Below are 13427 nucleotides of genomic sequence, written 5' to 3'. Positions count from 1 at the left end.
GTATTGAACCACTAATAACAATAGTAAAGAAGGACGGTGACTAAGGTCACTGAATGCTCTTTGTTCACATACCTGTTGACAACGCCAGCTGAGGGTTCGATTTTGTCTAATTCAGCCAAAGATCAGAATGCCTAACTTTGCCATTCAGAATGAATGAATGAATGACTGAATGAATGAATGAATGAATGAAATGAATGAATGAATGAATGAATGAATAATGAATGAATGAATGAATGAGGGACGAATGATGAGTGAGTCGTGAGGAGTGCGAGATGAAGTGATGAGTGATGGTAAGTGAGTGAGTGAGTGCGTGAGTGCGTGACGAAGTGCGTGAGTGAACGTGGAGGGATGAGTGAGGAGTGCGTGACGAGGAAGTGAGTGAGGCGTGAGTGACGAACGTGAGTGAGTGCGTGAGGAGTGAGTGCGAGGAGGCGTGAGTGGTGACGTGAGTGAGTGATGAGTGGTGCGAGTGAGTGCGTGAGTGACTGAGTGAGGGGAGGTAGAGTGGTGCGTGAGTGAGGAGTGAGGACGGTGACGAGTGAGATGATGATGATGATGATGAGTGAAGTGCGTGGAGTGAGTGAGTGAGTGAGTGAGTGAGTGAGTGAGTGAGTGAGTGAGTGAGTGAGTGAGTGAGTGAGTGAGTGAGTGAGTGAGTGAGTGAGTGAGTGAGTGAGTGAGTGAGTGAGTGAGTGAGTGAGTGAGTGAGTGAGTGAGTGAGTGAGTGAGTGAGTGAGTGAGTGAGTGAGTGAGTGAGTGAGTGAGTGAGTGAGTGAGTGAGTGAGTGAGTGAGTGAGTGAGTGAGTGAGTGAGTGAGTGAGTGAGTGAGTGAGTGAGTGAGTGAGTGAGTGAGTGAGTGAGTGAGTGAGTGAGTGAGTGAGTGAGTGAGTGAGTGAGTGAGTGAGTGAGTGAGTGAGTGAGTGAGTGAGTGAGTGAGTGAGTGAGTGAGTGAGTGAGTGAGTGAGTGAGTGAGTGAGTGAGTGAGTGAGTGAGTGAGTGAGTGAGTGAGTGAGTGAGTGAGTGAGTGAGTGAGTGAGTGAGTGAGTGAGTGAGTGAGTGAGTGAGTGAGTGAGTGAGTGAGTGAGTGAGTGAGTGAGTGAGTGAGTGAGTGAGTGAGTGAGTGAGTGAGTGAGTGAGTGAGTGAGTGAGACTGATTGTGCGGTAACCGCTGTTGCACGTATCGACCTTGCTAGCCCTTCAAAAGCACTGGTCCATCTGACTGGCTGTTTGTTTGCCGATCCATACATTGAAAACATACAGGCTCTATACGAAAAGTCCCAGCAGGCCTGCGCCGCGTGGAATGCGTTTCATTCTGCGCGCACAGAACGCAGCCCTTGCCACGAACTGTGAAAAAGGCTTTTTTTCCCGATCGAAACGCGAGCGAACGATCTCTCGCCGTCTCTGCTGCGAAATCGCCTGGGCGTACATAATGTGCGCCGCAGGCGGCCAGCACTCTCGTACCGGGTCCACTATACAGAAACACGCGACGCGGGGGGAAAATGCGGTGCCACTCCGACGTCGTCCTCTGGGGCATGTCCTGGAGCAAGGATAATTAATCCGACCGGGCACTCATTAAGCCCCCCGCGGGCAGCCAGCGCGCTGGCATCTTCCTTTCCCTCCACTTCCCCGCATCTCTTCATCGTGGGTACGTGAAACTCCCCTCGCTTGCACTCCTCGGCACCAGCCATCCTAATTGTTCGAACCGCAGAGAAAGCATACGGCGCGTCGTCTCGGCGAGTATTCTTGAATGGACATCTTTTGCCAGAAAGGCCCCGCGATTCTCGGCCTCACCCTCTTGCTCCCTGGTTCGGCTCACGACCGGACATAATTAAACGCCGCGTCAAGATGCTGGCCCCTCCGCACCATTCGCACGCTGCACAGATGAGAAAGAGGTGGAGGGAGGTAAGCTTTCTTCGGCCTCGAGCGCAAAAATCTCGCTGCCCTCGAGCGAGTTGGCAGCGGAGGGTGCGCGAAGAGATCGAGAGGCCTCGTCGGCACTGCCAGTCATCGCCGGCTGACGTCCTCTTCGATTACGGAGGTCGCACTCCGCACCCTTTCACCACTGCATTGCCGCGGGCTTCGCAGAAAGAGCGCTGGCTGCGAGCCATCGGGAAACTCGGATTAAGAAGCGCGGAGCGAGTGGCAAGGTCTTAAGTGAGAGGCTTTGAGTGCGTCTTATTTCGCGGCGACCAAAAAATTATGCGGGTCACTGGGGAGAGGGGCTCAATACCATAGAACATGTTGTCAGCACATATCACACGGTAGCAGTCAAGCGATGACCTAGGAAGCAGCTTTATGTAACCCTAACTAAAGTCTTGGAAATCCATGAACCTGCGACAGATGGATGAGTTACGAGCGCGCGCTCGGCAAGGGCTTGTGCACTGGAAGCATCCTGTCATTGTAAAGCTTCCAACAGTGCAGGGGCGGAATTCACTAAGCGGTCTTACGAACAAATTTTGACGTAAGAAAACTCTTACGAAAAAGGGTTATTCACAAAGCTAAAACTGCTCGTAAGATCAGCAAGCTTGCGATGCCCGCTGCTGAAAAAACGAGCGCTGTAGTCCAGAAAAGGCGTGTATTTCATGGAAGAACAGGTGCGAACTTCACTAATTGCGAAAGTCGATTCACAAAACCTAAACATCCGTCGCAGCTGCCGACGTAAGCGGAAATTTCCACGAAAGGTGGGTAACAGTCTTACGAGCATAATTATGTATATCTGCGCCGCTCGAGCTGACGCGGCTAAGCGTTGGAACGCGCTGTAGCGACCGATTGGCCACAACTGATAGCTGAGGAAGGCGCGTGATTATATATTTGTGCCACGCTCTAATTTGTCATTGAGCAGTTTTAGTACATAACTGCATTGGGCGTGCGCTGCTGTGGAAGGCAGTGACATTGATGCTGTGCTACGAACATCTGCTTAATGTTTGTTACCTTATGCGCGCAATAGCGTCACTTTTCGTACTCGTCATAACGCTCTGTTGGGTGGCAGCCGATAGATGTATGGTGTCTTTTATTCTGTCGTCCGTGTCTCATTTTTTGCGCCTAAAGCCATTTCTAGTCATTTAGCAACTAGCCCGATAGCAGACGTTACTACGATAAAATGTCTGACTTAGGTTTCGCAGATGATAGATACTGTGTCTCAATTTGTTCATTCCAAGTATATTTTCAAGAAATACGCCTGTGGGCACGTATAGCTTAGTTCTACCATTACAGTTGAATCATCAGAAGGCCGGATACACCTCGCTCCAGTGCATTATCGGTTCATTAGGCAATTAATACAGTTCAACAAAACTTTAACTAGTAAAAAAAAACGTTGAATTACTTCTAACTTCAGTAAATTTCCACGTATTCTGCTTTGCCGAAGCACATAAACACAGTTTTCAGTTGGCCCACTAAATGAATGGCTAACCTGCGCGTCCATTATCTTGAGAATGCTAATGAAAATGCATTCACTTGAGTTACAGGCTATTAGATTGATAACAGGCGTCTAGGCGAGCTTTTGATTCTCTGAACGCGTAAGTGGCTGGTTTCAACCGGTATTTTAACGGCGGATACTTTGACAACAAAAACATTGCACTGCAGAATGGCCTTGCGCGACGACATCCATCGATTCTGCAATGAAAAATCTATGGAAGCATTATAGAAGCATTACAGTGCGACAGCATGTACAGGCGTTATCAACCAGAGAGAGAGAGAGGGAGACTGGATGCATAGAAAGGCAGGGATAAGTTAACCAGACGTAGTTCCGGTTGGCTACCCTGCACGGGGGGAAGGAGTAGGGGGATCATAAGAGAAAGAGAAGAGGAAGGATTATAAGAGAAAGAGAGCATTTTGCCTGCCACACCACTCTGTACAACTTGTTTTCATTATATTTTATTCGTCTTTAACTACTTTCGTCACATATCTTTTTACAATACTCAATTCATTTCATACTACCTTAGTTAACTTACACTGGCCTTCATACTCCTGGCACTCTTCCGGACTTTTATTTATTTATTTGTTTCCTTTGTTTATTTATTTATTAAATTACCTGCAGCGCCTAATCAAAGGCATTATTGAAGGAAGGTACAACGAAGAATAAATCACAACAAACTATGTGCATACATATACATATAGTCAAAAGAATTATAAATAATGAGAAATGTGGACTAAATGTTCAAAACGAATTAAGTTATTGTAGTAGAAAAGAAGCTATATTTATTAGATGTTCAACAAAAATGAGTTGATGAACCAGTTGGACGACCAGCCTCTGTCGGAAAAAAGAATTTTGCAACATCGACGCGACTTAACAGTTCCGGAGGATACAATGCCAGACCATGGACGACGGCACACATTTCTAAGAATTGGGGTGACACACGTGATTGTAGCCGGAGGCACCGTGTGCCGAAGACGCGCCAGACTGTAAATAGCTGATACGACTGCGCTACGTCCTGACTGGGCAATCGGTTGACTGCTTGTCTAAGAATCGATAGCGCTTGTCCTTGTTTCTCCCTTTCTTGTGTCTGTCTTTTTTATTGCGCTGGGTTACTTGTTCAGTTATTCAGAACCAACTAGCCCAACAATCAACTATTCTAGATTACTTGTTCAGTTACGCCAAGATTCAATGACAGCGGATGTGACCTTGTTTGTGTACTTTGTTATTTTCTTCTTTGTTCATAACCGCGCTTACCTTTATGTTGACGTTCTTGATAAGACTTACACATAAATGCTTCCAATGCGCTGGCTATAAAACTGGTAGCACGAAAGAAAAAACCCAATTTGGCTTCACCCCACAAAGCCTATTATTGCAGAGAAGCCAGGTTTACATACTATGCTTTTTGGTGGGCAAATTGCAGGCAGGTACCGACGAAACAGCCTCCAGGTTCGCATGTGCAAGCTGTCGCTTCAGGAACTTACATGCAGGGCACATAAATTTATTCTCATTAGTGATGTTCCTGAGCTAATTGGCCTTCACTATTTGTACTGAAAGCGCGTTCTCTTAATATAATTCAGCTGGGAACAACAAAAGCGAAATCGCACTTCGTGCCGTAGCGAATTCCTTAAATCATTTTGATATAATAAAACGAAACTGCTCATAAAAAGAACGTGCTCTCACTAAGATGGTCTGACAGGAGCATGTAAACATTTCTGAACTTCGCGCAGAATTTCCCAAATAGAGAGACGCAAATCGTGTCGAGTGGTAGCATGTCATGAGTATTTCAAACGCTCTGCAAACTTTTTGAGTCGATTATACGAACCGAAAAGCCACGCTTGAACACTAAAAGCACGGTAACTTAGTAAACTAACTACTAAGATTTCTGTAATGTTAGCTTTGCTTTGTTAGCTTCTGTAATGTTAGCAATGCAGAACGCGCAGGGGTTCTGCGATGGAAGTTCTTGTATGTCTAGATACGTGTTTTCCACACCTATGATGGACGAATTTGGAAAAAGAGAGCTCAAGACGTTTGCGCAGCAGAATAGCGTTCTGAACGCAGGATAAACTCGGGTTTGCGTTGCCTCACAAAATCCTTCTGTTCAGTGCTGCACGAAAGGGCATGTCGGTACTTCCCTTTTATGGACCCCCTTTTCTCTGCGATGCCGCAATAAAGAACCGAAGCGAGGTGATTTAAGTAGGCCTTGCTCTGCACGTGTACACGGCGACGCGAGCGAAACGCAAGTCGTCATAACTTGAAAAGTGCGACGCTCTCCGGCGTTCTCTTCGCCGCGCCTTGGGGAAGTAGAAACGCCGCTTCGAGGACAATTCCCGGGGTTCAAACAAGAAATGCAGAAGGAATCTGGAGCGTCGTTATTCCTACAGCTCCCTCAAATCCTCCGAGTTCGACTGTTCCACTCCCTCTCTCTATATCTGTCTCTACGGCGTACACACGCATAGACGCTCCACACCCGCATTGGTTCGTTCATCTGCTATCTTTATTCTGCCATTGTTTCTCCCTGTTTCCACGGCGCTCGCGCGTTGGCCATCAGTCCGGAGTCGTACGCGGCTCCGCTCCAGTTTTATCCCTCGCGAGAAATCCGATCAGAGAAGCGCCTGCACTCTCGGAGCACTCAGGTTATCCTTCCCCCACTGCCCCTCACGCTCTCTCTCTCTCTCTCTTTTTTTTTTTTTTTTTTGTTCCTTCGCTTCTGGAGCGAGGTCCTTTTGCTGCGTTCGCGGGCTATCCCAAAGTCCCGGAGAAATTCCAAACAACTCTATCCCCGCCGCGGCCGTCTAAAGCGGAAGACGGAAACTATAAGCCCTCGTTTTGTTTTTCTTCCAAAGACAAGATTTGCTATCGACCCTATCCGACAGATGGCCCTGGGTATATAAGAAGCTCGCCGTAGACGGCAAAGGTGGCAGCACTATCGCCTGCCACCCACTCGCGGAAGACACCAGTAATGCTTCCCGCACTACTATGCCCGTCCATCCTTTCTGGAATAATCCGCGATATAGTTTTGTTTTTTCGTGCCTTTGCGCGTAGATGGTCGTTCTCCTACCATGTTTGAACGGGTAGGCCGTAGTCCTTAGCATTACTTTGGGACTGAGATTTTGGTGTTTGCTAAGGCCGTACTGAATGCTTTCTTTTTTTTTTTCAAAAGTTCACTTTGTGTAAGCCAGAACTAGCTGTCATGTATTACCAAGGACTAGTATATTGAATTATTCCACCTATACAGAACAAACGATCTTGATCATGGCAAAACAATTTTCGTAAGAACAACCTAGTTGGCGAGAGAAACTGTCGGAAGCATTGAAGATTATTCGAGCGTTAAACAATGATTTAATATGCTATTCTGCAGCACTTACTTTCAGTTATTAGCAAACAGACCATCCAGTTGAGAGATCATTCTCGTTCCTTCCAATTTTTATTGCGCTCTTAAGCTGATGCGAGAAGCCCTTTATAACAAAATTATTTTTGGCATTTGATTGTGTATTTGTGTGCTAAGGGGTAATACGGGTTTAATATGAAACGACGGTTGGTATTGCAACACTAAAGTCTATGAATTAATGAGCAGCAACCAACCTTTCTCTTCGCAGCGTAAAGTCTGCTCATCGAGTTACATATACAAGAAATTACGCTAGCTATCTAAATAAACTGGTAAAAAAATCGAACCAGTATAAAAATTCTCTGAAGAGGAGGGAGCGTTGTGCACAGAAGTAGCGCCATCTCTCGCTGGTCCTTGGCGCAGGCAACGTGATCCACGTGGTGGGGTCGGACAAGGCCAAGTCCCAGCGATCGCGCATCCCAAACCTTAAAGGAGAGAAGGAAGTAGTGCGTCAGTGCTACCTCTTCACGAATCACATGCTCCTCTGCAACCGAACCTCGGCCGGCAAGCTACATCTGGTCGAGGTAGGCACGTTTGCGCGTTGCGCATGTTGTAAATGTGGGCGTCATTAAAGGTAAAGCGGGTGAACAGCAATGTGGTGCATTCGGCCCCTACTAAATGGTTTCCATATTAATTCCCCAAAATTACACGTTATTCGTACTGTTTACGAGGGCTACGTACACCCGTGAGCAAGAGTGACCACAGGGTCGCCGAAAAATGGGAATTCCTTCGTAATTGACAAGCATAAACTGGCATTGATGATTACACTGAAAAGTTCGCAGTGTTAAGTTTGGACTGCAATCCTCAATTTCACGTTGCGTTCATAGTCAGAGGAAAAAATTGGCTTTTTCGCGCAACCCCTGGTCCGTATACTTTTGCTCACGGGTGTACATATTTGTGTGAGAATAGCGCTTGAAATAGATGAAGTTGTTCGACTGCAAAGAAAGCTCGGCGCGCGTTAATGTGACTGTGAGGTGACCCCCCCCCCCACACACACACACACAAAACAAAGGCACACCTGCGATTTAGACGCTCAGGCGCATTGTTACGGGCGAATACACAACGCCTGGCCCTGCCACAACTAAATTGCTTCCCGGTATCCCGCTCTGAGCAGCAATAATTGGGTTCAATTCCAGCTATTTAAATTAAATTTGGACCTATTTTGAAGCAGGCTCACAACACCTATTCGCTGACAAGTTGATTTTCTCGAAACCGACTTAAGTGTTCTTCTGCACGAGCAATAATATAGTAACCACTCTTGTTCGTTTTCATTTTCTCATTCGCTACGTCTATCGCAGAGCGTGGGCAAAATTCCCCTGGCGGATGCCACCCTCATCGAAGACCCCAACGATCAGTTCCAGTTCATCGTGGACGATGGTGGTGAGTGAAGATGCTGTTTCTGATAGAAGTGAAAACGGCGAATGGCGTTCCATGGCTGCGCGCGAGGCCGCGGGTTCCATTCCCGCCTGCGGCGGCAGTAGTTTGATGGGAACGAAATTCAGAAACGTTCGTGTGCTTAGATTTAGGTGCACGGTAAAGACGACCCAGGTGGTCAAAATTATTCCGGAGGCCTCGCTCCTCCCCGACGGCCTCTCTCATAAACCGGTGTTGCTTTTGGGAGGTTAAATTCCATTAATATATTTTATTGCAGTCCAGAATGTCAGCCATCCTGACGTGAAAACTTCATTGCCGGAAGAATCCGTTAAATATATAAAGGGGTGTTTTTTTTTATTATAATTTGTGAAATTATTTACAGGTTTATAAAAGTGGCAGCTATATAGCACAATTGATATTGTCTGAAGCCGCTTACTCGAGCAGGCATACATTAATTGCGCTATAAGTCACAGCAAATATTTAGCTAATTAGCAATATTTAATTACTTAACCTTCAACAATCGCTTTAGAGCACACGGCGCAAATGATAAATTGAAACCGATTAGTTCCCGAGGCACGTTCGCTTGGAACGAATTTTGTAAGTGGCATCGGTTTAAGATAAACGTCTACGAGCTTGCAGCAATTTGGGCTGTTCGGCAACTGACTTTCTTAGCCAAGATGTGCTTTAAAATTTTTAAATTAAATTATCGGATTTTACGTGCCAAATCCACGATCTGATTATGAGGCACGCCGTAGTGGGCGACTCCGGAATAATTTGGACCACCTGGGGTTCCTTAACGTGCACCTAAATCTAAGTACACGGGTGTTTTCGCATTTCGCCCGCATCGAAATGCGGCCGCCGTGGCCGGTATTTGATCCCGCGACCTCGTGCTCAGCAGCCCAGCACCACGGCCACTAAGCAACCACGGCGGGTTAGATGTGTTTTTAAGCAGTGCGGATATTTAGCTGGAATAACGATGCTTTTCGTCACATCCGGTGTGAAATGATATCTCGAAATTGGTGCCGACCTCATAATTCCTTCTGAGTGGATATGCCTTGCCAACTTACCGGTTGCGATTTTTTAAATGTAATATTGCAACTAGGTTATTAGTTCCAATGTGAAGTAGCGTTCTCGGTAATTTGGCAGTTATATATTTCGATTCCTCGTACATCTAATGCCCACCTCTTCGAGTAATCAAGCTAAGTACTAGACTTGTGCTATCTGCCACAGGTCTTTTTTCTTTTTTTAGTTCATTCAGGTTTCTTTTTTTTTTTCGACGAACAGGTATGTGTCTATAAGGGTATAATAATAATAGAAATCTGGTGTCTGCGCCATCCTAGATTTGAGCGTTACTGCTTTTTCGCGAGGCCGCTGATTTCCAACCAAGAACTCTCGGCAACATATTACGCTCCTCCCTCTGAGTGCGGGCCCCTGCAAAGCCTTTTTTTTTTTATTAACCGACTAGTTCGGATTCAAACTTTAGTCCACCATGCATGTTTTTCCAGACGAGGGGAATGGCATTGTTCCCAGTTCTCGCCTTTACCACCGCTGTACCCACAACGAGTAACTGAATCGGGGGTGGTAAAGACGGGTATATTGAATGTGAACAATACTTTTCCTCTCCCTGGCGAGAAAATTGACCACATTCTTGAAAATCATTCATACTCTCGCTTTATTCCTTCTTCCTGGGAGTACCGCGCTTAGAGGGACAGACGTATATAGACTGCAGACGAGAGTTCAAGATAGACCTCGGAGAGTTCTTGATTAGAAAGCAGCCTTTGCCGCGCATGCGCACCATTGTGTCGTTCGGCACACTATCAATTGAGAAGCACGTGTCAATGGAACAGTTTTCCCCCGCACATTCATCAACGCTTTTTTTTGTGATTGCTTCAAGCTAAATTCAAGGATTCCACAGCGCTTTAGTTCTAAACTCTAAACGCTTTTGGCGCTTGCATTAAAGCATAATCTACCGAGCCATTTCGTTATTTTATTTCTTTTCTCTCTCAGTTTATTTTATTTCATTCCTTTGAGCGCGAGAGATCTCGCGATTTTACAAGACAACAGAATTTTGCGTTGTGCTGAACAAAAAGACAACGCAAGAACAGGGCTCGTTGCGGCATCAAATAACACTAACGCATGCGCTAACAGCATTCTTGCATTCTCGAGAACGCTAGCATTTTCTTTTTTTTTTTTTTTTTTTGCAGAGACGGTAGCTATAAGAGACCAATCGCAAGGCACTCTGCAAACGTGGAAGAACCAAGATAGAGAGGAGATGGCGGCGAAGCAAATATTCGGGGGCGGGAAATTCCGCGCGAAATGTGTAAAGCAGGCGAAAGCGTTGTTTCGCGAACGCGGTTTCGAAAGATCATTGTTTACGACTGGCTCCGAGCTTTGCGCGAGCTCGACGCCCCGGGCCACCACCGCCCGTTTGAGAGCGGCTTCTTAAATCACGAAACAAATGTACGAGACCACAGCCGAAAGGATGGGAGCAAGCGCACCGCGCGGCAGCGGCAGAAGAAGCGCACGAGGATTATACGGCCACGTCCTCATCTTTCGGCGGCCGCCTCACATTAGAGTCCGCGAGTCCGCAGAAAACAGATGTTCTTCTTCCCAGGCGCATTAGGAAACGCTCTGAGCTTCAAAACGAAAAAATAAATAAGAAGAGCCAAGAAAACTGAATGTAAAGCAGAAAACATTATTTTCTCTCTTCTCGGTGTCTGAAACAAACGCGACGCTCACAAATCTACCAGAAAATGGATCGTCCATAGAGAATACGTACTTTGCTTCACTCTCTCTCTATCTCTCTCTTTCTTGCGATATGCGCGTTATTACCCATGGAGTTCACTCCGCTTTCCTAAGCCATGCTCATTGAAAACCAATTCGTCTGGTGCATTAAACCGTCATGACAGCACGTGCTCCGTACTGCGCTCGCGTTGCGAAATTCACGGCGATGATTTTGTAATTCCCTTCTGCTAGTTCTTCGCTTCTTATTCTCGAAAGGGAGGGCTGTCTTTCCTCATAGAAGCAAGTACGCGGGACCTGGCTGCCCATCCGATTTCGTCTCCGCGAGAGGCATTGTACAATCGAACACTCCTGAAAAGACTGCTCATGAGATATATATAATGTTTGAATAATATATCCTTGAAAAAGAATTTCATATGCAATGCTGCACTGGTAACCTCCGTGAAGGTCTCTCCCGTATTGAGCAATACTTACGGTTTCGTAATTAAGTGCAACAAGTAGCTCATGCCAAAGCTTTTCAACAGACGTTTTGATTATATTGTTTCTCAGTACGCAAGTGCAAGCGCCATCTAAAATGGAGCATCCCTTAGGCTGCTTCGTTTTCTTCTCGAAAGCATCTCGCGATAAAAGAAAGCATTTATCTTCACAAACCCTAAACGTTCTACCATGATACAGTACAAGTAGTACGGGATCCTAAGAGCTCTAAAGTGCAGTATTTGACTTTAGGGGCTTTCGAAACGACAGGCCCCTTATAACGCCGATTCCAATCTGCAAAAAAAGAGAGTAGAGACTGCAAAAGAGAGAGCGCAGAATTTTATTTGAGTCACTTCATCGCTACTTCTGTGCCGACGACGATATAGTCTCGGGAGAGCCTGTCGCTCGGTAGCGGTTCGCAATTTCTAGAAAGCTTTCCTTTGCGCTGCCATAAACGTTAACTTTCGGGGGTCAACAGCCGAAGGAAGTCAATTTGCGAATCTCTTCGTGCTCTACGCGTCTTTGTAACAGTTGTCATCTGAACAGTGCGACAGTGCCTCTTGTGCGGTTCTACTTTTTCCGTTTTGTTGCGTTTCTTTCACAACAGTGTTTAACGTGGCGAAAGTACTCGCAATTAGGAGCAGTCCTGTGACTACGTGCAAGAGTGGCAGATTGCTGTTCGTATACACAGGTTAAAAAAATCGCAGCGTGTGTAGTATTTTTGACAAAAAAGTATATAAGGGAGGATCCGGTAATAATAATAATAATAATAATAATAATAATAATAATAATAATAATAATAATAATAATAATAATAATAATAATAATAATAATAATAATCTTTATTTGCACTTGAAGGAAAAAAAAAAGGGGGGGGGGGGAGGAGTAAAGAGAAAGAGGGGGATCGCCCTGGGTGGCGTGCTAGGCGTGGCAGATAGGTACAAACCCGTACGCGGAGCGCCTGCCAGCCATGCATCCATCTGTGCCATTGTATGCTAACTGAGAGGTTAGCATTATTATATTTTTTTGTCTGTCAAGAATGTGGTGCTCGTCGTTACTGGCAGTTTACTCATGTAAGTCTATTACCACTTACAAGAACGAAATGACTAGATTCGAACTTGTTTATATTCAAAGCTTCAATTTAAAGCTGGCACACAAATAGTGTCCTGAGCTTCAGAAAGAACTAATGCAAAACGAGGCCCTTCTTTTTATCTATTCAACATCGCCTTACTTTATTTCTTAATTTTTTTTTAATTTGGAGAGCAAAGCATTTCCAGGACGACGCCTCGCATATGAGTGAAGGCGCATGTAGAGTCAAGAACGCATTTCCCTCGCGTTTGCGGCAGCAGAATTCCATCGACCAGCCGAAGATCCGCGGTCGATAGACGTCTTCTTAATTTTACGGAGCGACATACAGGCGCGGCAGCGCACCCGCCACCGTTAAAGTAAAGCAGACCACGGCGGCGAGTCAGATTGTCCCACTGTTATTGTTGTTGTTCCTCTTTCCCCTCCTCTCGACAAACCTCCTCCTCACTTCCGGTGCAGAGGGCTCGGTGAGTTCGGTATCGAGCCTCACGAGCGGACTAGGCAGCAGCGGCGACTCCACCGCCACGTCAACGGCGGCATCTGGCGGTGGGTCGGGGCAACAGAAGGACTATGGCGGTCTCGACTTCAAGATCATCGTCGACTTCAAGACCGCGCCGCCGGTGACGGTGCAGCTAGTCGCTCCCACCATGCAGGAGAAGGCGGCCTGGACGAGCGACATTAGCCAGGTGACGAACGGACACGCACGCTGAATTACGACCGCTGCCGCGCCTTGAATCGCAATCGCCGTGTTCGGCGGTGTTGACTGCGCCTAAAGCGTCGTCGTCGCCGCTGGCGTTGTCAGCTGCGGCGGCCGCCGCCGGTCAGAGTAAGCCTAGCAACGCCTCGGCCGCCCTCGCCCGCTCGCTCGTTCCTCGCGCCTGGTGTACAAAGCGTGCTCCTAGCGCCGTGAGAGCCGAGCTGAGTTCGGTCTCGGGTGCAGCCGGGGCAGAA

At 46.7% G+C, this 13427-nt stretch overlaps 1 protein-coding gene across 1 annotated transcript in view; it reads left to right on the top strand.

Moving 5' to 3' along the window:
• LOC119442879 (ras-specific guanine nucleotide-releasing factor 2-like) overlaps positions 1-13427 on the top strand; it is a 323001-nt gene that overhangs the window by 272079 nt on the left and 37495 nt on the right. Inside the window, exons 12-14 of the mRNA XM_049662434.1 lie at positions 7164-7324; positions 8099-8180; positions 12936-13162. Of these exons, the coding sequence (XP_049518391.1) occupies positions 7164-7324; positions 8099-8180; positions 12936-13162 (470 nt within the window). The remainder of the gene's footprint in view (positions 1-7163; positions 7325-8098; positions 8181-12935; positions 13163-13427) is intronic.

This window comes from Dermacentor silvarum, chromosome 2 (genome assembly GCF_013339745.2).
Source record: "Dermacentor silvarum isolate Dsil-2018 chromosome 2, BIME_Dsil_1.4, whole genome shotgun sequence".
Lineage (NCBI taxonomy): Eukaryota > Metazoa > Arthropoda > Arachnida > Ixodida > Ixodidae > Dermacentor > Dermacentor silvarum.
This window is presented reverse-complemented; position numbering and strand designations above follow the sequence as displayed.